The following is a 27,832-nucleotide window of genomic DNA, read 5'->3' as shown; positions in this document are numbered from 1 at the left end:
GGAGGGGCACGTCATACGAAGGCCTGCAGCTTTAGCTGGGACAGCTGTGTGTTCAAGGGCTGGGTGGATCTCATCTGCGCTCCCTCGACAACCTATGATTAAAGGCCGGCGCTGTTTCTTGCGCTTTTTAACATTCTAGCTCCACTCCCTGCTGTCTGTCTCTGACAGCTGGGCCAATATGCATTCGACAGATACATGCGCTGCTTTGGCAGGGAGACGCATGATCTGAGAAACAGCCCTCGGAGCGAGCGTCACTCAGCCAGCTCCATCCTACATACAAAACAGATGTTTTCCGGGAGAAAGGGAGATAGAATTGAACGCCGCAGAATGTTCGGAGACTTGTGAAATTGGTCCTGCGCTAGCTGGGAAGGAGATGGAGAAGGCTTTCAATTGTCCCGCACCAGCGGAAGCGACACCGAGGTGTCGCGTAGAGCAGGGCTGGGGAACACTTTCGGGCCAAGGGCCACATCCCATTGTAGACAACTTTGCGGGGGCCATGTAGCAGTTAAGCGAAAGTGAGCAGGGAAGTTGCAGACACCTCAGCTTCAATGCATAGATGCTGAATTGGAAGTGTGGGGAACTTTAGTAATGGCTTGGTTGGTTGGAGGAGGTGGCGCAGCCCTGAGGTGGTAGAAACAAGCTGTACAACACACACACAGAGAGAGAGAGCAGGGAACCAGACAAAGGGCCTTCTCGGTAGTGGCACCCACCCTGTGGAACTCCCTCCCACCAGATGTCAAAGAGAACAACAACTACCAGACTTTTAGAAGACATCTGAAGGCAGCCCTGTTTAGGGAAGCTTTTAATGTTTGATGCATTAAAAAAGGTAAAGGTACCCCTGCCCGTACGGGCCAGTCTTGACAGACTCTGGGGTTGTGGGCCCATCTCACTCAAGAGGCCGGGGGCCAGTGCTGTCCGAAGACACTTCCGGGTCACGTGGCCAGCGTGACAAAGCTGCATCTGGCGAGCCAGCGCAGCACACGGAACGCCGTTTACCTTCCCGCTGGTAAGCGGTCCCTATTTATCTACTTGCACCCGGGGGTGCTTTCGAACTGCTAGGTTGGCAGGCGCTGGGACCGAGCAGCGGGAGCGCACCCCGCCGTGGGGATTCGAACCGCCGACCTTTCGATCGGCAAGCCCTAGGCGCTGAGGCTTTTACCCACAGCGCCACCCGCGTCCCCAAAGTTTGATGCATTACTGTATTTTAATATTCTGTTGAAAGCTGCCCAGAGTGTCTGGGGAAGCCCAGCCAGATGGGCGGGGCATAAATAAATAAATCATCATCATCATCATTATTATTATTATTATTGATTAGTATTCAGATTATTGGGACCAGCTGACCAGCATACTGTAAAGAAAAGTTTCAGTGCCAGATTGCCAAATAGGCAGAGTAGACCCTGGCCCATGGGCCCTTTTAGGGGCCCCGTGACAACAGATCAAAATAATATTGTTTTAATCTTGAAAGACAATTACAATCAAGATTTGTTAGTTCAATGTTATCCCACCAGAGTGCACACACGAGAAACCTTTGGATACTGAGCTTTCCGTGAGTTAGTGTGCCGCAAGTTCAAAAACGTATTAGGAGACCATTTGAGAGGGGGGTCCCCCGAGATTTTGACGGCCTAAGGGGTCACCACAGGGTTTAATATGGCACTGGATGGCTTAGCGGTTAGCACGTTTGAATTTGGGGAGACCCAATTCCACAGCCCTGTTGAAACATCTGCCATGACTGCAATCCTATGGATAGTTTCCTGGGAGTAAGCCCCATTGAGCTCAGTGGTGCTACCTCTGACAAATGTAGGGCACGCTGAGTTTTAAACGCAGCAATACAATCTTCAGCCCACTGAAATGCTTTTAATAACGGATTCCGTTTACATGCATTCAGGATGTGAATCAGTGTGAGTCTGGAAGTGACTTGGAAACGTCATAAAAGATGTCACTAAAAGGACAGGGCAGAACAGGGTGTTTGCGGGCTTTTTCAGTTACACACGATTTCACAGAAGTGCTTGATGATCAGGAACGTAACCCCTGCGCAAATTGCGGCTTTTCTGTATAAATGTAAACCTTGCAAAGAATCTGCTGGTGTTGAGAAAGGCTTTCCGTTTAGACTTTGCATTTTCAACCCCTAAAAGCCCTCCAGAACGACGTTACAGGTCACACGACTCACAGTATAGCTATATTTATTAATTCAGACTATATACTTTAGTGCATTCTGCCCTGAGCAAGTTGGAAGAGGTTTTGAGATACAATTGTGCTAAATAAATGTTTCCTCAGATCAGGCATTGGCAAACGGTCTTGCTCAGCCCTTTGTCGCCCTGGACCAGAGTTTACTGACAGCGCCCATAAATCACAGCTCTGCATTCATTGCCCATTCAAGGTTGCTTCCAGCTAGTTCAAGGCCCATCCAAGAGATTTTTCTGCATGAGGCAGCAAATCTGTCACAGACAGACACACTTGTTCTCTTTATTTCTCTCTCATTAACTCGTCTTGTGCGGGCACTTTTCATTTTGTTTATCCTTTTTGCAACACAGTGGTTTTTTAACATCGGTTTTTTAACATCTCCATTGACGAACATTTCAGTTTTCGAATGCCGTAAACCCGGAAGTAAATGCTTCGGTTTTCGAACGCACCTCAGAAGTCAAACATGAAACGCGGCTTCCGTATTGAGTTTTCCCTTTTGAGGCTTCCGTACTGAGTTTCCGGTTTTCGAACATTTCGGAACTCGAACGGTGTTCCGGAACGGATTACGTTCGAAAACCGAGGCTCCACTGTAGAATCTTTTGGTGGATTGGGCCCCATGGCTCTGATATCTCTGGCAACCTGCTTATTGATCATCCATCCCAGATTTCTTTGCACAAAGTTTGGGAGTAGTTTGCAGGACATTGGCTGCTTATTCATCCCAGTTGGTCTGCTAGGAAGTTGCCCAGAGAGGCTGGGATAACCCAGTCAGATGGGCAGAGTGTAAGAATATTATTATTATTATTATTATTATTATTATTATTATTATTATTATTATTAAAAATATTGAGGCAAAATCTAGAATTAGTTGAGCCTGTCAAGGCTTTCCTGAGTTGGGAAGCTTTTACCACAGTCAGCTGTATTAAACCTGACAGGCTCATTGTTGCATACATAAAACAAATTATTTTGTACTTTTGGTAAGTCCACTCCTATAATACCTAATAAGAAAGCTTCTGGTTTTTATAACAAAGGTTATTTTAAACATTTTCTTCATTTCATTGTAAATCATTTCCCAATTTCTTAATAATTTTACAATCCCACCACATATGGAAAAATGTCCCTTCTGTTGCTTTACATTTACAACATTTGCTTTCACTAGTTTTATACATTTTTGCTCATTTTGCTGGAGTTAGATACCATGTATACATCATTTTCATATAATTTTCTTTGCTTGCCACACATGCTGTAAATTTTATATCACTTTTCCATATTTTTTCCCATTCCGCCATTTGAATGTTATGTCCCACATCTTGTGCCCATTTCATCTGGACTGATTCAACCTCTTCATCCTGCATATATACAGAAGCAATGTACACAGGTTAATACATTAGCAGGGCTTTAAGAATACTTGTAATTTTATTGTGAATGGACTACAGGTGATTTAAACATGTTATAAACTTAACAATGGACATGCAGTATCTCGATAAATTATGGAACCAGGAAAGGGATTAGAGGGAAGTCAATTTGTTTTGTTTTGTTTCTGTATTGTTATTTTTATTTTTGTTACAGTGGTACCTCGGGTTACATACGCTTCAGGTTACAGACTCCGCTAACCCAGAAACAGTACCTCGGGTTAAGAACTGTGCTTCAGGATGAGAACAGAAATCGCGTGGCAGCAGCGAGAGGCCCAATTAGCTAAAGTGGTACCTCAGGTTAAGAACTGTGCTTCAGGATGAGAACAGAAATTGTGTGGCAGCCGCGGTTCAGGTTAAGAACAGTTTCAGGTTAAGAACGGACCTCCGGAACGAATTAAGTACTTAACCCGAGGTACTACTGTATTCTGTATTTACGGTATTTTTCTATTTTTGGAAAATTAATAAAATATTATTTTTAAAAAACATGACAGGCTCAGCCATGCTAGCCAGGAGATGCTTAATTCCAGAAATTCATACTGTTCCCAACCTCTTCTCTCTTTCCTAGGCATGGAAGAAGCGATGGTTCATCCTTCGCAGTGGGCGAATGAGTGGAGACCCCGATGTGCTGGAGTACTACAAGAACGACCACTCCAAGAAGCCCCTGAGGGTGATCAATCTCAACTTCTGCGAGCAGGTGGACGCCGGCTTGACCTTCAACAAGAAGGAGCTGCAGGACAGCTATGTCTTCGATATCAAGACTAGCGAGAGGACTTTTTACCTGGTGGCCGAAACAGAGGAGGATATGAACAAGTGGGTCCGTTGCATTTGCCAGATCTGTGGATTCAACCAGTCTGAGGAGAACCCAGGTACGCGCGAAATTTCACGGCACAGTGGTGGCAACTAACTTCATACGTCGGTACCATTTAGAATAAAAAGTCCTTAAAGCAACAGGCAGTTAGCTCTTGTGAAAAAGGTTGTTTCTTACATGTAGAAGTGAAAAACCTGACATGTATTTTCTAGGATAAGAGCAGGTAAGTTGACAAGTACATTTGTGTTATCTAAAGCAACCATTATTTTCAAGCTGTCCACAGGGAACAAAAATGACTGGAGATCGTGGTGAACCACGTCATGAATTTGGGGTGTCTTAGTGAACCATGTCATTAATTTTGGGGGCTCTTAGTGAACCACGTCCTGAATTTGGGGGTTATTGGTGAACCACATATTGAATTTTGGGGGTTATTGGTGAACCACATCCTGAATTTGGAGGCTCTTGGTGAACCACGTTCTGAAGTTGGGTGCTCTTGGTGAACCACGTCATGAATTTTGAGGGTCTTTAGCCTGTTCAATAATCCATTCCTGGTCCTCCCTTCTTATAGATATGTCCATCTTGCAGCATAACAAAGCCATACGCTTAGCACTTGCTTCCACAGCCTTTCATTTCATGATTTTAAAAAACTGCAATAGTGTCCTTTTAATCTGTATATAATAATGTTCACTCTTGCCCTTGCCGTTTCTACATTTACGGGACCGCCTCTCCTGGTATGTCCCACAGAGGACCCTAAGGTCCATGAATAATAATAGCTTAAAGGTCCCAGGCCCTAAGGAAGCCAGACTATCCTCCACCAGGGCCAGGGCCTTTTCAGTGATGGCTCTGACCTGGTGGAATGCTCTGTCCCACGAGACAAGGGCCCTGCAGGACTTGATCTCCTTCCGCAGGGTCTGTAAGACAGAGCTATTCCGCCTGGCCTTCAATTTGAATTAGCCTGATCCTCTGTTCCCTTTTCCCTTTCCTCTTCTATGAAGAAACCCTTTCTGGGACCCCACATTTAAATTTTAATTCACACACCTCCTTGCTGGCCCTAGTAGGAACAACGTGGCCAGTTAGCCCCAGTGATCATTCAATGTCTACTGACTGGGGTTCCCCGCACTCCAAAAAAAGTGACCCCTGAATTTTTGAATTTTATTGGTATTGATGCTGCATTTTATGTTGTATTCTATGCTGTTTTATGCTCTTTTTAAGTCGCATTTTAATCAATGTTTTATATTTGCTGTTAGCCGCCCTGAGCCCGGTTTTTAAACCAGGAAGGGCGGGGTATAAATAAAAATGTATTATTACTACATTAGAATACTACATGCTCCAAGTGGGTCTGCTTTGAAGGCGGTTTGAAAAGTACAGTGAGTCCAAAATGTGGTTGTTAACTGGAGCCTGCAGTCTGGAGCACATAACTCTGCCAGTGTTTGATCTTTGCTGGTTTCCAGCTTGTTTCGGGACCCGGTGGTGGTTTTGACCTTAAATGGCCTGTGACGGAGATAGCTTAAGAACCGCCTCCTTTGATACTGAAAGCATCTGAAACATTTGAGATGTGCATCAAAGGCTGCATTTGGTGCCGCTAGTGGAGGTGTGTTACATTTGACAGGGCCTTATCAGCTGTGGCACCGAGGTAGCAGAACACCTTCCGAAAGGAGGTCTGCTTGGGTCCACACTGCCTTTGTTGTGTAGCGGTTAAGAGCGGTGGACTTGTAATTTGGTGAACCGGGCTCGCTTCCCTGCTCCTCCACATGCAGCTGCTGGGTGACCTTGGGCTAGTCACAATTCTCTGAAGTCTCTCAGCCTCACTCACCTCGCAGAGTGTTTGTTGTCAGGGAGGAAGGGAAAGGAGATTGTTGGCCGCTTTGAGACTCCTTAAGGGGAGTAAAAGGTGAGATATCAAGTCCAAACTCCTCCTCCTCCTCCTCCTCCTCCTCCTCTTCTTCTTTGCTGCTCTTCCAAAGAGCCTTCGGGCCACAGCCTTATCTGCAACCTTGATTAGAACTGTGTTTCGATCTTGCAGAATTTATAGTATTTTATGGTATTGCTGCTTGAGTATTGCCTTAACCGTTTTAGCATTCGTATTGTGACAGCTCAATAATAATAATAATAACAATATTTATTTATTTATTTATGCATGCATGCATGCATGCATGCCCATCTGACTGGGCCTCCCCAGCCACTCTGAGCGGCTTCCAACCAAATATCAAAAACAATACATCGTCAGACATTAAAAACTTCCCTAAACAGGGCCGCCTACAGGTGTCTTTTAAAAGTAAAATAGTTGTTTATTGCCTTGACATCTGCTGGGAGGGCGTTCCACAGGGCAGGCGCCACCACCGAGAAGGCCCTCTGCCTGGTTCCCTGTAACCTCACTTCTCACAGCGAGGGAACCGCCAGAAGGCCCTCGGCGCTGGACCTCAGTGTCCAGGCAGAACGATGGGGGTGGAGACGCTCCTTCAGGTATACAGGATGCACACAAAAGCTCATACCAAGAACAAACTTAGTTGGTCTCTAAGGGTGCTATTGGACAATTTGTTTGATCTTCTTGCAGTCCATGGCACTCTCAAGAGTCTCCTCCAGCACCATAATTCAAAAGCATCCATTCTTCGGCAATCAGCCTTCTTTATGGTCCAGCTCTCATTTCCCTACATCACTACTGGGAAAACCATAGCTTTAACTATACGGACCTTTGTCACCAAAGTGATGTCTCTGCTTTTTAAGATGCTGTCTAGGTTTGTCATTGCTTTTCTCACAAGAAGCAGGCGTCTTTTAATTTCGCGACTGTAAGAACATTAGAAGTTTGCTATACCTCTTCCAAATTAAAACAGAACAGCGGTCATTGGGTGGTGCTAAATCTTCCATGCCGAGAAGAACCCTGACACATCTCCTCAAACTTTGAAGGGTGTTTACATTCCAAAGGCGAGAGAGAGAGAGATTCCAAGCTTTTTAAAAATATATATATCCCTGGTTGTTCACGCCCTTGGCTCTCTCACTGCCTATCCATTGGGTTTACAGATATCAAGATGACCAAACTCCTTCTTGTCCAACTAAATTAAAAAATACCTTCAGAACCTCCTTTTTCTCCTTATAACTCGGTAATGTAGCATCTTCACTAATGGTGCCATTCCAATGTTAAGAAGAGTTTGGATTTGATATCCCGCCTTATCACTCCCCTTCAGGAGTCTCAAAGCGCTAACATTCTCCTTTCCCTTCCTCCCCCACAACAAACACTGTGTGAGGTGAGTGGGGCTGAGAGACTTCAGAGTAGTGTGACTAGCCCAAGGTCACCCAGCAGCTGCATGTGGAGGAGCGGAGATGCGAACCCGGTTCCCCAGATTACAAGTCTACCGCTCTTAACCACTACACCACACTGGCTCTCATTGCCAGTTTCCGTATTCTGGGTTCTTGGGAGAGGGACCACCAGATGGCACCTCGCTGAGGAATGCAAGTTGTTTAGCTTTTTGGAGATGTCCCTTTGCAGGACTTTGGTCTCGACATTTATCAGTCAGACGTCCGGGCTGCAATTTGAGTTCCCGTTAGCTAAACAAGCCCCGGTTCTGCAGAATCAATACAGAACTTCCATGTGTAATCGAAGTCTGGCTATTGTCATCAGTGGCACCGTGGAAAACAAGCTAGGAGCAGACTCGTCCCGGAGGGAGGAGAGGAATTGTTTGAAGTGGAAAAGCTCCAAGCGTCGACCAAGTGACCTCAGCGGCAGGCGAGAGGAGGGCCTTGCAAGAGGAACTCGCACTTGGTTAGCGCCCCGGGAAAGGAAGCAAATTCACCTGCCAAGACTGATCTCTTCGGAACTAGCCTAACGAAAAGCCACGGCGTTCGGCAGCCGCAAACTCAGCAGTCATGTCTGGATGCATTAGGGCGAAGAGGCATCTCAGTGTGGGAATCAATTGCTCCCAAGCTGTTTTATGTTCACAGGAAGAAGGAAGCCTACAGAGGACATATGGCCGTTTATAGATATTCCTGATGCATTCTGGGTGTAGATGGTGGGATGTGAAACACAAGAGCAGTCAAGTACAACATTCCTAGAGTGAGCATGTTTACACATGGGGAGGAATGTTTGTCCAGCCAGCAGGTAAACTTCCTGTTTCCTTCTGGGCTGGGGCAGACTTCCTCTGCATGTGACTAGAGGTGGGTGTGGCCTCACCTGTGCAGGTAACAGCAAAAGCACAGGCCAGGGCAGCCATCTCTCTCTCTTTGACTACATGCATCGAAGAAGCAACATCTGCTTAGCCAAAGATGCTCTCTTAGCTTCCAGCCAAGAGAGGACAAAGGGACTGTCTCCTTATGAGATAGTTTCCAGGTGTATGTTACTTTTCTAAGCTAAGTCTGCCTTCTGGGATCCAATTGTGAGCAGAATGTGAGTAAACTCTTTTTATAGACTGTGTCGTGTCTTATCTTTAGTGAGGGAATAAGGGGAAAATACCAGAACAGTTATTAGAGAGGCTTTAGCGAGCCTGAGCAAACGCATCCGCTGAGTTAAAAAGAGGGAATGTTACTAGGCTCTATGGTTTAACCCACAGCGCCACCCGCGTCCCACATAGATGCCTTCTAAATCCTCATGTGGCTGAACCTTCCCACCAAGAGTGATGATCCTCTAGCTTCTCTCCTGCCCTGACTGCCTCCTTGATTCACCAATCTTTCCCTTAGACCAGCATTCTTCAAAGACAATAGTGGGGACCAAATATAGCCTTCAAGCCCTCTCTACCTGGCCCTTGGGATTCTCCCTAGGCCGCACCCCTCACTCATCCTCCTTCACACCCCTTTTCCATGTTTTGGCCTAGCAAGAATGTGCCCCTGAAACCTGACAATGCCTCTTGATTGTCTGGACAGAGGAATGTTTTGGTACGTGTAGAAGCTAGCCTACTATATAGTCGTACCTTGGTTTTCGAACAGCTTAGTTCTCAAACGTTTTGGCTCCTGAATTCCACAAGCCCAGAAGTAAGTGCTCCGGTTTTGCGAACTATTTTTGGAAATCGAACGTCCGACAGGCCTTTGGGGCTTCCGATTGGCTGCAGTAGCTGCGCTTTGGCTTTCAGAAACCGCGCTTTGGCTTTCAAACATTTTGGAAGTCAAACGGACTTCCGGAACAGATTCCGTTCGACTTCCAAGGTACGACTGTAATGTCAAAATTTACATTCATTTCTCTGCCCACTTTTGAGGAGACCGGACAAATTAATGAGGGCTAGTCTTAGTAGTACAGTGGTACCTCAGGTTAAGTACTTAATTCATTCCGGAGGTCCATACTTAACCTGAAACTGTTCTTAACCTGAAGCACCACTTTAGCTAATGGGGCTTCCCGCTGCTGCTGCACCACCGGAGCACAATTTCTGTTCTCATCCTGAAGCAAAGTTCTTAACCTGAAGCACTATTTCTGGGTTAGTGGAGTCTGTAACCTGAAGCGTATGTAACCTGAAGTGTATGTAACCTGAGGTAATAATAATAATAATAATAATAATAATAATAATAATAATAATAATAATTTAATTTATATCCCGCCCTTCCCAGCCGAAGCCGGGCTCAGGGCGGCTAACAACAATAAAATAGTACAAAAGTACAGCAGAAACAACACTCTAAAATCATTCATTATAAAATTAATTCAAATCAAGCCACTGGCAACCATTGGGCCAGAGCTCCGCGAAGATTGCCGAGGGAGGGAGTCAGGCTGTGCCCTGGCCAAAGGCCTGGTGGAATAGCTCTGTCTTGCAGGCCCTGCGGAAAGATGCCAAGTCCCGCAGGGCCCTAGTCTCTTGTGACAGAGCGTTCCACCAGGTCAGAGCCACAGCCGAAAAAGCCCTGGCTCTAGTTGAAGCCAGCCTAACTTCTCTGAGGCCTGGGACCTTCAAGATGTTTTTATTTGCAGACCGTAGGTTCCTCCGTGGGACATACCAGGAGAGGCGGTCCCGTAGGTACGAGGGTCCTAGGCCGTATAGGTTAGAACCAGCACCTTAAACCTGATCCTGTACTCCACCGGGAGCCAGTGCAGCTGGTATAGCACCGGGCGAATGTGATCTCGCAGCGAAGACCCCATAAGGAGTCTCGCTGCAGCATTCTGCACCCGCTGGAGTTTCTGGGTCAGTCTCAAGGGCAGCCCCACGTAGAGCGAGTTACAATAATCCAGTCTGGAGGTGACCGTCGCGTGGTACCACTGTATTAGTAACCATAATGACTATGTTGCATGCCACCAAGCAACCGATGCAGACAAGGGGCAGGAGCAGAAGAGTAGTCTTTGTTTCTGCTTCGCAAAGTCACTTAACACAAGCAGAGCTCAGAGAGAAAGAAATCGCAGTAACACTTTGCTGTGGTAAACAGTGCATAGCATAGGCAGAATAAAGTTTTGCCTTTCTTAGTTCAGGCCTTGTACAGAGCAGGGAGACATTCAACCAAACACACAGAGGACAAACTACCTCGGAAGTGCATAGCCAATCAGAGCACTAGAGATTATGCTACTCTGACTGGTTGGTAAGCAACACCTCCACACATGCCCCTTGGTTGGCTGGTTTACTAATAACATAATTAACCCTCGAGTTGAAAATGTAATGATTCCTGCTGCTGCACATCCAACACTGTAGGCTTCCAGGAACTATCTGTATGGCCACTATAGGAAGCCATACACGGCTCTGAGTGGATCTTTGGTGTGATCCATCACGGCATTTCTGGTTCTTGTTATCCACAAGCTTGGTACGTGCTTGAGCCACATGGTCTCGTTCTTTGGGCTTGACTTGCAGCATTCACGCCAAAGCACTGGCTATCCCTGCTGCAGAAATGTTAATCGCTTCTTAGGAATGGCGCTGTCTGTATTTTGCCTGCCCCAATGGGCAGGTGTCCAACTCTCATCTGGGAACCGAAGTTTCTCATCTGTTTTGCTAAAACATACTTTTGTGTGCTGTTAGTTAGCTCTCTGCCTCCCCCTCTCACTTTTGGATCGGACGAGGAATCCAGCCCAACCCACTCTGAGCTATGCTTAAAATAAATACTGCTCAGGGTACAAGTGCAGGCTTCCCATAAAATGCATCTGTGTCTGGCTGCGATGAGACTAGATGGGCCCGATCCAGCAGCCAAACTCTTCTTCAGTCCTTAAGTGGTGCGTTGTTCAGATTTCTGAAGCAGGAAGGCTCGTGGAACAAAAACACGGACTCAGGAGTGTGATTTGTTTTCAGCAACTGGGTGCTCCTACAATGGCAGGCCTCCGAGCCCAACCTGAGTGCAGCACCCCTCATACATGCATGTTCACAACCCACAGCGTACCAGTCTGCGTATGAGCGGGTTGCGATTCAGTGCTTCTGCGCATGTGCGACCACCGAAACCCGGAAGTAACCTGTTCCAGTACTTCCGGGTTTCGGCAGGTGCGTAACCCAAAAAAACGCAACATGAAGCGGCTGTAACCCGAGGTATGACTTGTTGTAAACAAAAATTGCCCTTTTCCCTTATGGGGTATCCAAGAGCCCATATAGAGTCCTTACATAGGTTCCCTATTGGTAGGAGAGAATAACAGAGGCCAAGGTGAGAATATTGAGAAGCAAAGCAGCTAGTAAGTTTGATCTTTATTGATCTGTTGCAACAGGGTGCTCCCCTCACACGCAGGAGAGAGAGAGGACCCAGAAAAATGGTGCGCAAGGCCTTATAAAGACTTTGGAAATTGCCACCCTGTAGATCAAGACCACCCCCAGAAACATCATACATACATCACAGAAGGGGTGTAACCTAAGACCACCCCTCAGATACATCACACCTACATCACAGTAAAGGCGGTCTAAAACAGAAAATTTGAATGTTGTTCGTTGTTTATCTCCTGATTGGATTTCCTGGGTAGCCTGGCCAGCCTTTTGTAATGATAAATACTTAGTTCCTGGGCCAGGTCACAGGCTCACACCTTATTCAAACACAGACATACCCTTAAGACAGGATTTGTGAAGGAAAAGACAATGGGGAGGCTTTTCCACTTTGACCTTGCAGAGAAAACATTGGCTCAGTTTAGGAATCAAAATGGCTTCAGGTCGGTCTTCCTGTGCTGATCTATGTACGTTATGAACATTGCCATTTATCTAAGACCTCAAAATTCCTATCACAGACTGTACAATCAAGTATTAGGAGATAATTTGCAAGGGGGCCCCCGAGGTTTCAACTGCCTACAGGCTGCAACAGGGTTTAATCCAGCACTGCCCCCAATCTTGAGGGGCAGGGCCTTGCAGCAGCAGGCCTCGCCACAGTGGCGGCAGGCACCACAGTGCGCATGGCATGTGACATCACACGTGTGACATCACCCGCACACAACAGATAATTGCGGCTTCTCCCAAGGAAGTCTGGGAGCTGTTGTTTGTTACGTTTGCTGAAAGTTTTTAGGAGACCCTCCAGTCCCCTCAGGGAGCTACAATTCCCAGTGTCCCTTGTGAAGAGGCATTGATTGTTAAACCACTCTGGGAATTGTAGTTTTGCTAGGGGAGTAAGGGTGTCTCCAAACAACATTAAACACAAAGGTGACAGTGGAAAATAACATACAAAATGCATTGCGTGCAAAGAAATAGCTTGCAAGAAAATATTAGCAGGCAAAATTGCACACAAAGGTGTGTATATTAAGCGATAAAATGCCGATGGGTTTCACGAGGACTTAAGTAAAATGCAAAGTCATGCAGAAATACAGATGCCTGAAGAATGGTTAAATGAGAAACCGAAGGGACCAAGTGTCACGGAGTCATATAGCTCCATCGGTAGTGCATGAGACTCCCAATATCGAGGTCGTGTGTTCAAGCCCCACGTTGAGTGAAAATTCCTGAATTGCAGGGGGTTGGACTGGATGACCTTCGTGGTCCCTTCCAACTCTATGACCCACCCCCTGCATGCCTTCAGGTGGGGTTTCCCAAATGCCTTACACTTGAGCATGAAAAATCAGGATTAATTTGCTCGCAAAGGAGCCCATTTCGAGGAAATGCTTGAATTAATTCATTCTCCCCATCTTTTGTTGCATTTCTGTGCATGGCCTGAAAAGCACAAGCTTGGAAGTGTGTACAGTGTGTCTCCTCGGGTCTCACAGTTCCCGCCTGCCCCCCTCTGGTATGGGTTTTGCTTCTCTCCCTCCCCACAGAAGAGCTTTGGAAAGGAGGAAGAAATAAAAGCAAGGGGAGAAGTATGTTTGGGGACGAGAATGGAGGGGAGGGGGGTGTCTGAGTCACGGACTGTTCTGACACAGGGGCACAAAGGACTCAGTGTGAACACAGCGGCCTTTGGAAGCAAAGTTCAGAGCGGTCCCATCAGAGAACTCTGTGTGCTCACAATGGTCCTCTGGTGACAACAGAAGTTAACTTTTAACTCCTTGAGACTCCTGTCGCTTTTCTGGGAGGAAGTGAGCGTCGAGCAGGCAGAAAGCCCCAGATTAAATGCCTGACATCTCTTATGTAGGGCTGGGATATTATTATTATTATTATTATTATTACTACTACTACTACTACTACTACTACTACTACAGTGGTACCTAGGGTTACATACACTTCAGGTTACATATGCTTAAGGTTACAGACTCCGCTAACCCAGACATAGTACCTCGGGTTAAGAACTTTGCTTCAGGATGAGAACAGAAATCGTGCTCTGGTGGTGCGGCAGTGGGAGGCCCCATTATCTAAAGTGGTGCTTCAGGTTAAGAACAGTTTCAGGTTAAGAACGGACCTCCGGAACGAATTAAGTACTTAACCCGAGGTACCACTGAATTATTTTTCAGATAATATTCAGGACAGATCCTGAAGCTGAGGTTCCAATACTTTGGCCACCTCATGAGAAGAGAAGACTCCCTGGAAAAGACCCTGATGTTGGGAAAGATGGAGGGCAGAAGGAGAAGGGGACGACAGAGGACGAGATGGTTGGACAGTGTTCTCGAAGCTACCAGCATGAGTTTGACCAAACTGCGGGAGGCAGTGGAAGACAGGAGTGCCTGGCATGCTCTGGTCCAGGGGGTCACAAAGAGTCGGACACGACTAAACGACTACACAACATTATTATTATTCATTTCAATCCTATGCCGCTTTGTGTTTTTAAGCGGGGAAATCACATATGAAGCAGTTTACAACCTACATTAAAACAACAAATACAGTGGTACCTCGGGTTAAGAACTCAATTCGTTCTGGAGGTCCGTTCTTAACCTGAAACTGTTCTTAACCTGAAGCACCACTTTAGCTAATGGGGCCTCCCGCTGCCGCCAGAGCATGATTTCTGTTCTCATCCTGAAGCAAAGTTCTTAACCCGAGGTACTATTTCTGGGTTAGCGGAGTTTGTAACCTGAAGCATCTGTAACCTGAAGCGTCTGTAACACAAGGTACCACTGTAGCACGGTAGGGGCTTCTAAAATAGTTCCGGCAAAGATTTATATTTGCAGAACTCCCCCTCTGAGCAAATGCATCTATCTGTTTGCCCGGGCCTTTGAGACAGGAATGCTTACTGTAATTTCTGCAACTGGTATTGCTTTGTCTTTTCATTAATATTTTAGAAATCTATTTTTGGATTCCATTATACACTGCTCACTGTCCTCCCATGGGAGAAGAGGCAGTATAGAAATGGAATCAACCTAGATGAAAGGGATAGCTCAGTCGGTTAATCTCATGATTGTGGGTTTGAGCCCAGCTTTGGGCAAAACTTTCATTGCACGGGGTTCGACTAGGTGATCCTTGTAGTCCCTTCCAACTCTACCATTATAAGGATTTAAAGGTAAAGGACCCCTGGACGGTTAAGTCCAGTCAAAGGCGACTATGGGGTGTGGTGCTCACCTCGCTTTTCAGGCAGAGGGAGCCGGCGTTTGTCCACAGACAGCTTTCTGGGTCATGTGGCCAGCAGGACTAAACCGCTACTGGCACACGGAGGACCATGATGAATGCCAGAGCGCACGGAAACGCCGTTTACCTTCCCGCTGCAGCAGTACCTATTTATCTACTTGCACTTTGACGTGCTTTCGAACTGCTAGGTTGGCAGGAGCAGGGACCAAGCAACAGGAGCTCACCCTGTCGCGCCAATTCAAACCGCCGACCTTCCGATTGGCAAGCCCAAGAGGCTCACTGATTTAGACCACAGCGCCACCCACATCCCTACCCTCTGTACCGCCTGTGCATCCTTTGACAGTCATACCTCGGAATGAATACGCTTCAGCTTAAATATTTTCGGGTAGCACTCCACTGCGACCCGGAAGTAACGGGGCGCGTTACTTCCGGGTTTCGCCACATGCGCAGATGCTCAAAATGACATCATGCACATGCGCGGAAGCAGTGACATGCACATTCGCATCTTACGTTCACTTCAGGATGCGAACGGGGCTCCAGAACGGATCCCGTTCGCATCCAGAGGCACCACTGTATATATATTTATCAATTTTCGTTCGGAATTTTCAACATAAAATACAATGAAAGCTGAATTCATCCAAAGAAGATAAGAAGCAAGAATAAGCAAAAGAAAAAAAGAAAAAGTAGAAGAGAAGAAGAAAAGAAGAAATAAACACAAGGTCCTCTGTCATAATTATGTTTTAACCCTTATTGCTCACACAGAAGAGTGAATCCTCCCAGCTCTCACCTCGGAGCCTCCCCCATCTTCTCCCAGCCTCCCTGGGATATCCTTTCTATCCTGCTCCTCATACAGGCTCCTGCATCACCTTCCTGTGCCTACCTTCATTAATCCAAGACAGGAAACTTCAAGAAGCAAAGCATGAACATAGGGTAGAATTCACAGGGAGAACAGAAGAATGGAAGATCATAGGAAAGCAAGATACGAAGTAAACTCTCTGTCTCTCTTTTAATATGACAGATGGTTGTTGAAGAATTGCAAAAAGGCCTCCGGCAACACACTGAAGGCCTCTGAACTGCAACGGCATTTACTTGTTGCGGCCGCTGGCTTAAGAGCGACACCTTAGCAGGGCCGGGGAAATGGCAGCAGCTGCAACAGACCCCCGAGTGCTTCCTCGCCATTGTGAGCAGCACACTCCCGCTTCCTTCCCCGCTGGCTTTGTGCGGTCGGCGCATTGTCTCTGGGGTGGTGGGGGAAGAGAGATCATGAGCAGATTAACAATGACTTGGGGGTGGCTCACTCGCAAAGGCAGGTCGCCATGTGCACTTTCTTGGCAGAGGTTGGGGTAGAGGAGGAGGGGAAGGGTGTCAAGCGCTCGGAGGAGCAGGAAGTCGGCAAACACTTTGGCGCACGGCTGGAACGAAGGGCGGGAGAGGGGTTCGATTCAGTTCGCGTTTAAAAGCCACCCCGCGTCATCCCCCGTCCCCCAAACAACATGGAAAGTGAAACACAGCGTCTTCGGAATCCGTGCCTCTGCGAATTTTGCCATGCTGTTCTTCTCCAGCAAAGCAGTGTGTACAAAAGTGCAGAAGTGTGCATAGCAATGCATAAATTAGAAAGGGGGAAAACAGCACACAGTGGTACCTCGGGTTAAGAACTTAATTCGTTCCGGAGGTCCGTTCTTAACCTGAAACTGTTCTTAACATGAAGCACCACTTTAGCTAATGGGGCCTCCTGTTGCCGCTACGCCACTGCTGCACAATTTCTGTTCTCATCCTGAAGCAAAGTTCTTAACCCGAGGTAATATTTCTGGGTTAGCGGAGTCTGTAACCTGAAGCGTATGTAACCTGAAGCGTATGTAACCCGAGGTACCACTGTACAGAAGTGTTTTTGTTAGGGACAAAAATGGACTTGCAAAGCTGTATACAGTGGTTCCTCGGGTTAAGAACTTAATTCGTTCTGGAGGTCTGTTCTTAACCTGAATCTCTTCTTAACCTGAGGTACCGCTTTAGCTAATGGGGCCTCCTGCTGCCCCCGCGCTGCTGACATGCGATTTCTGTTCTCATCCTGAGGTAAAGTTCTTAACCCGAGGTACTATTTCTGGGTTAGCGGAGTCTGTAACCTGACGCATCTGTAACCTGAAGCATCTGTAACCTGAGGTACCACTGTATTGGGTAGAACTGCATACAAGCAAGTATTTAAAGGTAAAGGGACCCCTGTCCATTAGGTCCAGTCGTGGCCAACTCTGGGGTTGCGGCACTCATCTCGCTTTATTGGCCAAGGGAGCCGGCATACAGCTTCCGGGTCATGTGGCCAGCATGACTAAACCGCTTCTGGCGAACCAGAGCAGCACGCGGAAACTCCGTTTACCTTCCCGCCGGAGCGGTACCTATTGATCTACTTGCACTTTGACGTGCTTTTGAACTGCTAGGTTGGCAGGAGCAGGGACCGAGCAACGGGAGCTCACCCCGTCGCGGGGATTCGAACCGCTGACCTTCTGATCGGCAAGTCCTAGGCAAGTCCAGAGGCTTGACAACCATATGTCAGGAGTGCTCTGATGGTGTTTCCTGCTTGGCAGGGGGTTGGACTCGATGGCCCTTGTGGTCTATTCCAACTCTATGTTTCTATGATTTCTGTGGTTTAACCCATAGCGCCACCCGCGTCCCAAGCAAGTATATATTCCTCCCAAAACGGTGGAGAATTTTTCACGAGGACTTTCTAAGGGGGGGTGTAAATGATGTAGAGAAGCAAACTGAAGATTGGGAACATGCGAAATTGAGAGAAGCTGATATTGGAAGATTTGTAGCTGAAATTAATTAAATAGGAACAGGGGAACGGACTGCCTTGGAAGGTGGTAGACTTGCCTTCCTTGGGGGGTTTTAAGCAGAGATTTAGTTAGCTGTGATTCCTGCATTGCGGGGGGTCGGACTAGAGGACCTTTGGGGTCCTTCCCAAGTTCTCTGATTCTATGGTGAGAAGACTGCTCATGCAGACTGCTGGTTTATTGTGACTGTTTTCAGCAACATGTCAGTGACTCATTAATAGTATGTCCATGTTCCATGTTCCCGCCATTCCCAGTGCTCACCCCCCTCACTGTTTCTCATGCACATGCGAGTTGTGCCGTGACACGGTGCCACCACACTTTCAGTTTTGCACTGAAAGTTTTGCTAAACCACCGGTCCACCCCCCCCCGCCCCCCAGCATTCACAAACCACAGGAATGCTGGTATCTGGCATCAACAGGAGGTATTTAGGAGTGGGTAGATCAGAAAGCAGAAGGCGGATTCTGGCACTTTGGCATGCCGCTCTTGTATATTACAAAAGGTTTGGGGAAAAGTCATAAATTATGAGATTTTAGGTTTGGAAAAAAGTTCGCAGTTTGAAAAACAAAGTCATAAGAAGTTATGGGATTTTAGCAGGAAGCTATGGGCATAGCTGTCAAATTTCCCCTTTTCCTGCAAGGAATCCTATTCGGAATAAGGGGATTTCCCTTTAAAATAGGGAAACGTTGGCAGCTATGGGACATGCCTACATAAGGTTGTTGTTTTTTTGGAGGGGGGTTTATATTGCACTGGTTGGAGCTGAAGCAATATAACCCACCCACCCAAGAAAAAGACCCTTATGCAGGTGTTGAAAGCACAATTATGTACAGAATCGCGAATGCAAATCATGTCCCAATAGTATTGTGAGCGCAAATCATGAGTACAATAAAAAGGATGTCTGGAGGGGCTCGCAGATTTATAGTTGGGAAACAGGGTCGACTCCTCCGGTCAATAAAACTATATTTATTTACTGCCAGTAAGTCTCAAAGGGGGGACACTCCGTCAATAGAACATAATAAAACTGTGTCAATAAAACGCATCGATATCTGAAAGACCGCCTCCTTCCCTCCAGACCCTCTAGAACAGCGGTTCTCAACCTGTGGGTCCCCAGATGTTGTTGGACTACAACTCCCATCATCCCTGAGCTCTGGCCTTGCTAGCTAGGGGTGATGGGAGTTGTAGTTCAACAACATCTGTGGGGACCCACAGGTTGAGAAAGGATGCTCTGGAAGAAGGTATTCTTCGTGTCAGCCCTAAGGTTCAAATCCGCACTCGGCCGGTGAAGCTCGCTGGGTGACTTTGAACAAGTCCCTGCCTCTCAGCCTAACCTACCTCACAGGAAGAGGGGGACAACCATACCTTGAGGTCCTTGGGGAGAGAGGGTGGCTAGAAATGCAATAAAATAAATGAATAAGTTGTGGAACTCTGGGATAGCTCCGTCGGTAGAGCTTGAGACTCTTAATCTCAGAGTTGTGGGTTCGAGTCCTGCTTTGCAGGGGGGTTGGTCTAGAGGACCCTCAGGGTCCCTTAAAAGTCTACGATTCTACGGTTCTTCCCACACACAGGAAGGTGCCTGGCACCTTCATTACACAGCTTTCCTCTATGCTGAAGACTCAACCTCTGCACCCTGGCCTTCGACCCTTGAGTTTAAATTTTTTAGGACCTTCTCTTGCTGTGGTTGAAATTTGCTTTAAATGGTTTTTAATGTTCTGCTTTACATTGCTGCGACCTGCCTTTGGGACCTTGTGGTGACTGGGGTGGGGGAAATTGAGAATAAATGCAATATGAAATTCATTAACAGTTTGTTGGCCAGCTTTGACCAAAGGTAGCATTTTTGGTTGGCACCAGAGGCTCAAAAGAGGCTCGCCGTTCGTGCAATATATGAAGCAATAATTTTATAGCCAGCTGCCTCTTTAATTTTTATCCTCTCTCCGTAAATGTCTTTGACCCGAAGTTTCCTGAGTCCCAAGCAGCAAGTTATTTTAAGAATCTAGCGCTATTTGGCTTTCGTTTTAAAGAGTAAACAATTCCAGAGGAGAGGAGTATATTTGGCACATAGGAGATGCTGAAATATGTTTGATTATGTCCCACTCCCCTTTCTAGTTTCATTGCCTCTATTTATCAAGCAACAGAGAAAACATAAGGAATTTCTCTCCAGTCCAGCCATGTCATTTTCAGAAGCCCACGGGCAACAGGCCCTTCTGTGATCAAAAATAGATTGCCTCTGAACATGGCGGTTCCATTTTGGCTGCAGCGGCCATGAAAACACTATAGAGATCCACATTTAAAGCGCCGTCATTAAAGACGAAATGGGTCTCTTAAACATAAAAAAATGCAAACAAAAATCAGATTTGTTGTTGTTTAGTCGAGTCTGACTCTTCGTGACCGCCTGGACCAGAGCACGCCAGGCACTTCTGTCTTCCACTGCCTCCTGCAGTTTGGTCAAACTCATGCTGGTAGCTTCGAGAACACTGTCCAACCATCTCGTCCTCTGTCGTCCCCTTCTCCTTGTGCCCTCCATCTTTCCCAACATCAGGGTCTTTTCCAGGGAGTCTTCTCTTCTCATGAGGTGGCCAAAGTATTGGAGTCTCAGCTTCAGGATCTGTCCTTCCAGTGAGCACTCAGGGCTGATTTCCTTAAGAATGGAGAGGTTTGATCTTCTTGCCGTCCACCCAAAAAGTATTACTGCGCCTTCAAGAACTTCAGCTTAGAAAAACATATACGTGGCATGGAAATGCACTGGGGGGAATAACTGCACCTTTTGAACTTCCGCCTGGTGTGAAGGCACAGGTTCCTTGGGCTGATCTTGCTGGGTCTTCTTAAATAAATGGCTTAGGATGGCTAGGAAGTAGCTGCGGAAGCCAAGAGCCATTTCGGCAATGCTGACGCGCGCTCTGTCTCTCTGGCCGAAGGGAGGGAGCCGATTCAGTGTGCCTGTGCAGGAAGATTGCTGGTGCTATTTATTTATTTATTTATTCATTTGATTGATTAGTTGTACAGCGGTACCAGGGCCGGATTTAGGTTTGATGAGGCCCTAAGCTACTGAAGGTAAAGGGGCCCTTTATATGTCCAGCTGTCCTTTGTCAACAACAAATTGCCGCTGTTTTTTTGCATTGAATATATGCTATATGGTAATTTATGGACATAATAGGTATCGAAAGTCATTTGCACATATTGCCATGCAACCAGTCCATGCAGAATGTAGGTACCCTATATATAGAAATGAGCAAACCAGTGATATTTTAGGGAGCAGGCTAGCAGGTGGGGCCCATGACTTACATCATAGGAGCCTACAAAACACAAAACACTGTTGCTGTATGTAGCTATAATTTGTTTTTTATCTTATATTTTTGAAATGTACATCCAGTGTTTTTTCCCTTTAATTTTTTGGGGGGGCCCCAAGAGAGTGGGGCCCTAAACTATAGCTTGTTTAGCTTATACGTATGAGCGGTACCTCAGTTTTTGAACGTCTCCGTTGACAAACGTTTCGGAACCCGAACGCTGAAAACCTGGAAGTAAATGCTTCCTTTTTTGAATGCGCCTCAGAAATTGGACAGCTTCCGTTGAGGTACCACTGCATTTTTCTCAATTTTCTCTGTAAATTTGCAGGCCGCCCTTTGAGCCTCAGTTTTCGAACGTTTTGGAAGTCAGACAATCTTCCGGAACGGATTACGTTTGAAAACCAAGGTTCCACTGTATTGCTCCATTGGACCCTTTAAAAAATAAATTTTAATTTTAATTTCTTTTCATTTTATTTTTTCAAACGACAGCGTAAATTAACATAATAAAACAATCCACCCTAACCCAGAAGCTTGTGTTTAAGGAATACATACAAAATAACATAATGAGCATTGATCCTGATTTCCTTGCACAAGGTTACAGAGAGGTTAGATTATATCCCGTCTTCATTTCACATTTGTTCTGATTGGTTTGTGGGGTGGTTAGACAACAATGGTCGTTCATTCCGATTCATTTGCGGAGTATTTTACACATCTTCCCATTGGTCATTCATTCGTCCCGCACATTTCCGTGCATATCCTTGTCACTTTCCAAACCACAAAAATTCTGTGGTTGTGCAGGGATTTAGTGAATTTGTTATACAGTGGTACCTCGGGTTAAGTACTTAATTCGTTCTGGAGGTCCGTTCTTAACCTGAAACTGTTCTTAACCTGAAGCACCACTTGAGTTAATGGGGCCTCCCACTGCTGCTGCGCCGCCAGAGCACGATTTCTGTTCTCATCCTGAAGCAAAGTTCTTAACCTGAAGCACTATTTCTAGGTTAGTGGAGTCTGTAACCTGAAGCGTATGTAACCTGAGGTACCACTGTGCCTGAGTGACATTTAATCTGCTTTAAATGAGGAAACCTGAAGTTCAGGTATGTGCTTCATTCCTTCCCACAAAACATGGTCACTTTGGAGGCAAAACATGGAAATTCTCGAAGAGAACAAGTTAAAAAACACACCAGAACAATAACACCCATACAGAACTCAGGATCAAGCTAATAAATTCTACCCTTATCAGCCTAGGAGGAAATAAATAACAGCAATAAACCACAATTAATGAAGTTGTTCAACTGCGAATAAATACCCAGGAATTCTCTGTGCCTGGAGTCTGCAATGAAAGGAAGAAAGGCGATGAAAACCAATCCCTCTTTTTCTCGGCACGAGGCTCTCAAAGAAAGAGGGATGTGTTGTCCTGACATTTACGAAGTTCCGGAACAGCGCGTGATGGGATATAGAGGAAAATAGGGGCTGTGCCTTGTTCCTCGGAACAGCTGGAGCATATGCCGTGTTAAACAATTGAAAGAGAGCGAGGACAGGAAGTCAGCCTAGGCATGGGCAGACCTGCAGCTGTACCCTAATATTCAACAGCAGCCTTCCCCAATGCTCCCATCATTCCTGCTTGCGGACTGATGGGAGTTTGGGAGCCAAACAGTATTTGGAGGGCACCAGGTTGGAGAAGCTTGTGTGTGTCTTCCCCACCCCCCAAGGTAGTAGGGTGGGTGGCAGGTTTGGACCATACAGGGAAGTCTTTAACGTTTGATGTTATCACAGGGCGGTTCGCAACATAAAAATACCAAACACAGATGCTTGGGGGACTCTGTTTTCTAAATAATAACAATAGTAACAATAGTAACAAAACAACAACAACAACAACAATAATAATTTATTATTTATACCCCACCTTTCTAACTGAGTTTCCCTAGCCACTCTGGGTGGCTCCCAACAGATTAAAAACAGAATAAAACATCAAACATTAAAAACTTCCCTGGACAGGGCTGCCTTCAGATGCCTTTGGCGCTGGACCTCAGTGTCCGGGATGAACGATGGGGGTGGAGATGCTCCTTCAGGTATACTGGGCCGGAGCCATTTAGGGCTTTAAAGGTCAGCACCAACATTTTGAATTGTGCTTGGAAACATACTGGGAGACAATGTGATATGGTCTCGGCGGCCACTCCCAGTCACCAGTCTAGCTGCCACATTCTGGATTAGTTGTGGTTTCCGGGTCACCTTCAAAAGTAGCCCCACGTAGAGCGCATGGCAGTAGTCCAAGCTGGAGATAACCGGTGCATGCACCACTCTGGCGAGGCAGTCTGCGGGCAGGTAGGGTCTCAGCCTGTGTACCAGATGGAGCTGGTAGACGGCTGCCTTGGACACAGAATTGACCTGCACTTCCATGGACAGCTGTGAGTCCAAAATGACTCCCAGGCTGCGCACCTGGTCCTTCAGGGGCACAGTTACCCCATTCAGGACCAGGGAGTCCTCCCCACCAGCCCGCCCCCTGCCCCCCCAAAACAGTACTTCTGTCCTGTCAGGATCCAACCTAAATCTATTTGCCACCCATCTATCCTCCAATCACCCCAAGGCACTCACAGAGGACCTTCACATCCCTTCTTTGAGAGAACTCTCCCATTCATTCCTACTCTCTGCTTCCTGTTCCAACCCACAAAAGGACCTCTACCCTTATTCCATGACTTTTAAGCTTACTCTTTGGTGAAGTCCTAGTGGAAAACTTTTTGGAAGTACACTGAGACTAGGTCAACTGATAGCCCAGTTGGTTAGAGCGTGGGGCTGATAAGGCCAAGGTTGGAGGTTGGATCCCAGTATGGGACAGCGTCATATTCCTGCATTGCAGGGGGTTGAACTAGATGGTCCTTGGGGTCGCTTCCAACTCGTACAGTTCTATAATTCTATATCTGTTGGAAGCCGCCCAGAGTGGCTGGGGCAACCCAACCCACTGGGCAGGGTGTTGTTGTTGTTGTTTAGTCGTGTCCGACTCTTCATGACCCCATGGACCAGAGCACGCCGGACACTCCTGTCTTCCTCTCGCTCCCGCAGTTTGGTCAAACTCATTCTGGTAGCTTCGAGAACACTGTCCAACCATCTCGTCCTCTGCCGTCCCCTTCTTCTTGTGCCCTCCATCTTTCCCAACATCAGGGTCTTTTCCAGGGAGTCTTCTCATGAGGTGGCCAAAGTATTGGAGCCTCAGCTTCACTATCTGTCCTTCTAGTGAGCACTCAGGGCTAATTTCCTTCAGAATGGATCGGTTTGATCTTCTTGCAGTCCATGGGACTCTCAAGAGTCTCCTCCAGCACCAGAATTCAAAAGCATCCATTCTTCAGCAATCAGCCTTCTTTATGGTCCAGCTCTTACTTCCATACATCACTACTGGGAAAACCATAGCTTTAACTATACGACTGGGCAGGGTACAAATAATGAAATTGTTTTTGTTGGATTCCAACTCCTATTAGCCCCAGTCTGCATGGCCGAATGTCCAAAGGTGACAAAGACCTTGGGTTCTACCCATCTATAAAGGTCATTGAATAAGGGTATAGATGGGGATGGGGAAATGAATAGAGGAACAGTTCATCTAATCAGTTTTATAGTGATCCTCCAAAGGCACTGCCTTGCTGATATCTTTGGCTCCCTTTCCTTTGTGTGTGTGTGTTTATGTGGTATAGATAGTGGCCAAAGAGTTGTTTTCATCTACCACCCAATAAGAGCATTGTTTCAGAGAGGAAGGAGAGGGTGGGGGAATTATTTTTTTAACCCGCAGGATACTTCGTGTAGGAGTTTTGGAGCAAATATCAGGAGCTGAGGTGGTTTTCTTTGGTACAGAGATGATGTGGGGATCGGCTGACTCATCCGCTAGCCCTCCTGAGAAGATCCGCTGGCAGGCAGCGTACAAGAAATGTGCTTTTTGGTTGTTGTTTTTATTTATTAAATTTATGCAACGGCAAGGGTGGGAGAAGCCCCTGAAGACCTTCCCAAGTTCTCCCTTCCTCAGTAGGCGACCAGATTGGATTTATTTCAAGGGAGGCTGGCTCCTGGCTTTCTGTTTCAGATTGCCAGTCGCTTGGTATTGAGTTATGGGAAGGGTGCATAGCACAGCGGGTGGCAAGGCTGCAGGAATTATCAGACAGGGGTGGCCCTGTGTTCTCCAGTTCAGAGGCCATGAGATCATGAGCTGGAAAAGCGTAGCAGCCAGGAGGTCCTGTTTGCTTAAGAAGATAAGAACGTAAGACCTCATCTGCCGGATCCGGCCAATAGCAAATCTAGGCCAGCATCCTGTTCTCACAGTGGCTCTGACCAGATGCCTGGGGGACATGCAGACGCATGGGGGGCTGGTAATAATAATAATAATAATAATAATAATAATAATAATAATAATTTATTTATTTATACCCTGCCCATCTGGCTGGGCTTCCCCAGCCTCTCTGGGTGGCTTCCAACAAAATATTAAAATGCTGTAATGCATCAAACATTAAAAGCTTCCCTAAACAGGGCTGCCTTCAGAAGTCTTCTAAAAGTCTGGTAGTTGTTGTTCTCTTTGACATCTGGTGGGAGGGCGTTCCACAGGGTGGGTGCCACTACCGAGAAGGCCCTCTGCCTGGTTCCCTGTAACTTGGCTTCTCGCAGTGAGGGAAACGCCAGAAGGCCCTCGGCGCTGGACCTCAGTGTCCGGGCCGAACGATGGGGGTGGATACACTCATTCAGATATACTGGACCGAGGCTGTTTAGGGCTTTAAAGGTCAGCACCAGCACTTTGAATTGTGCTCGGAAACGTACTGAGAGCCAATGTAGGTCTTTCAAGACCGGTGTTATGTGGTCTCGGCGGCCGCTTTTACTGCATCCATCATAAGTTGCAGAAGACACCTGCAATAGCAAAGCAAGACGGGAGTCTGGCAATCCTTCGTCCCTCGTATATCTCTTTCCTATTCGAGTTATTGTATACGAAGAGCAAAAATTGAGGGGTTTGTGCGTGGACATAAAACTTTATGACGCAGAGCCTTTTTTTCTGGGTTCATTGCTGTTAGCACAACAAGAAAGACGTCAAGTATCCACCTGATCTCCCGAAGCAGAGCAGATTGTACAAATCGGTCCCGGGGGTTGTATTTATTATTAACAGGCGTGTCAGCAGAGCTTGGCCTCGCTGAAGGTGCGGACCCCAGTAGAAGCCTGCAGCAGCAACAAACTGAAGAAGGCTTGTATTTATAAGGCGGGATATCAAGCGAGCACATTTCACGTCTGTGCTGCTTTCATCTGGGTCCAGCTTTTCGGCTCGGGCGCAATCCTTCCTTCCCAGCCCTCTGTCAAACCAATACAGATGTTTTCACACAAAACCTCTCATCTCTTTCCCTCCACCCTGATAATTGCAAGCAGAGATTTTGAGTCCCATATGGAGGGGCTTCTCTCTTTTCACTGGGCTTTCTCTCTCACAATTAAAGAAGTTGCGTCGAAGCAGCTCTCAGTAAGCAGGAATAGCTTGGGAATTCTCTTATCTGGCCCTCAGGTAGACCAGAGAAGATTTTCTCCAAAAAATAAACCTTATATTTTTATACCACCCTACTTTCAAGAAACAGGACGCGGGTGGCGCTGTGGGTTAAACCACAGAGCCTAGGACTTGCCGATCAGAAGGTCGGCGGTTCGAATCCCCGCGACGGGGTGAGCTCCCGTTGCTCGGTCCCTGCTCCTGCCCACCTAGCAGTTCGAAAGCACGTCAAAGTGCAAGTAGATAAATAGGTACCACTCCGGCGCGAAGGTAAACAGCGTTTCCGTGCGCTGCTCTGTCGCCAGAAGCGGCTTAGTCATGCTGGCTACATGACCCGGAAGCTGTACGCCAGCTCCCTCGGCCAATAAAGCGAGATGAGCACCGCAACCCCAGAGTCGGCCACGACTGGACCTAATGGTCCAGGGGTCCCTTTACCTTTACTTTCAAGAAACGCAAAGGGGTATATGTTGGTTCCCTCACTCCATTTACTCTCTCAAAATCCCTGTGCTGTAGATTAGGCTCGGATTGTGGAATTGTGGCGTTGGAAGGGACCCCAAGGGTCATCAAGTCCAACCCCCCCTGCAATAGAGGAATCTCGGCTAAAGCATCCATTACTGGTGGCCATCCAACCTCTGCTTAAAAACCTCAAATGAGAGGAGAGCCCACCACCTCTTGTGGGAGTCTGTTCCACTGTCCCAACAGCTCTTACTGCCAGAAAGTTCTTCCCGATGTGCAGTCAGAATCTCCTTTCTTGTCCATTCCTTGGAGTCCTAACCTCCAGAGCAGGAGAAATCAAGCTTTCTCCATCTTCTACTCGTCAGCCCTTGAGCTATTTGAAGATGGCTATCCTGTCTCCTCCCAGTCTCTTCTTTTCCGGGCTAAGCATACCCGGCTCCTTCAACCATTCCTCATCAGGCTTGGTGGTCCAGACCCTTGATCATCTTGGTTGCCCTCCCTTAGCGATTGGTCCGAGGTCACCCAGTAAATTTCATGGCTGAGTGAGAGTTTGACCCCTAGGCCTGCACTCAAGATTGCTTTTTGACCCAAGAGCCACATTGCCTCATT

At 46.9% G+C, this 27,832-nt stretch overlaps 1 protein-coding gene across 1 annotated transcript in view; it reads left to right on the top strand.

The window, feature by feature from the left end:
• GAB2 (GRB2 associated binding protein 2) overlaps nt 1-27,832 on the top strand; it is a 149,808-nt gene that overhangs the window by 80,527 nt on the left and 41,449 nt on the right. Inside the window, exon 2 of the mRNA XM_053385170.1 lies at nt 4,159-4,459. Within this exon, the coding sequence (XP_053241145.1) occupies nt 4,159-4,459 (301 nt within the window). The remainder of the gene's footprint in view (nt 1-4,158; nt 4,460-27,832) is intronic.

Source organism: Podarcis raffonei, chromosome 4 (assembly GCF_027172205.1).
Source record: "Podarcis raffonei isolate rPodRaf1 chromosome 4, rPodRaf1.pri, whole genome shotgun sequence".
In the NCBI taxonomy this organism is placed as follows: Eukaryota; Metazoa; Chordata; class Lepidosauria; order Squamata; family Lacertidae; genus Podarcis; species Podarcis raffonei.
This window is presented reverse-complemented; position numbering and strand designations above follow the sequence as displayed.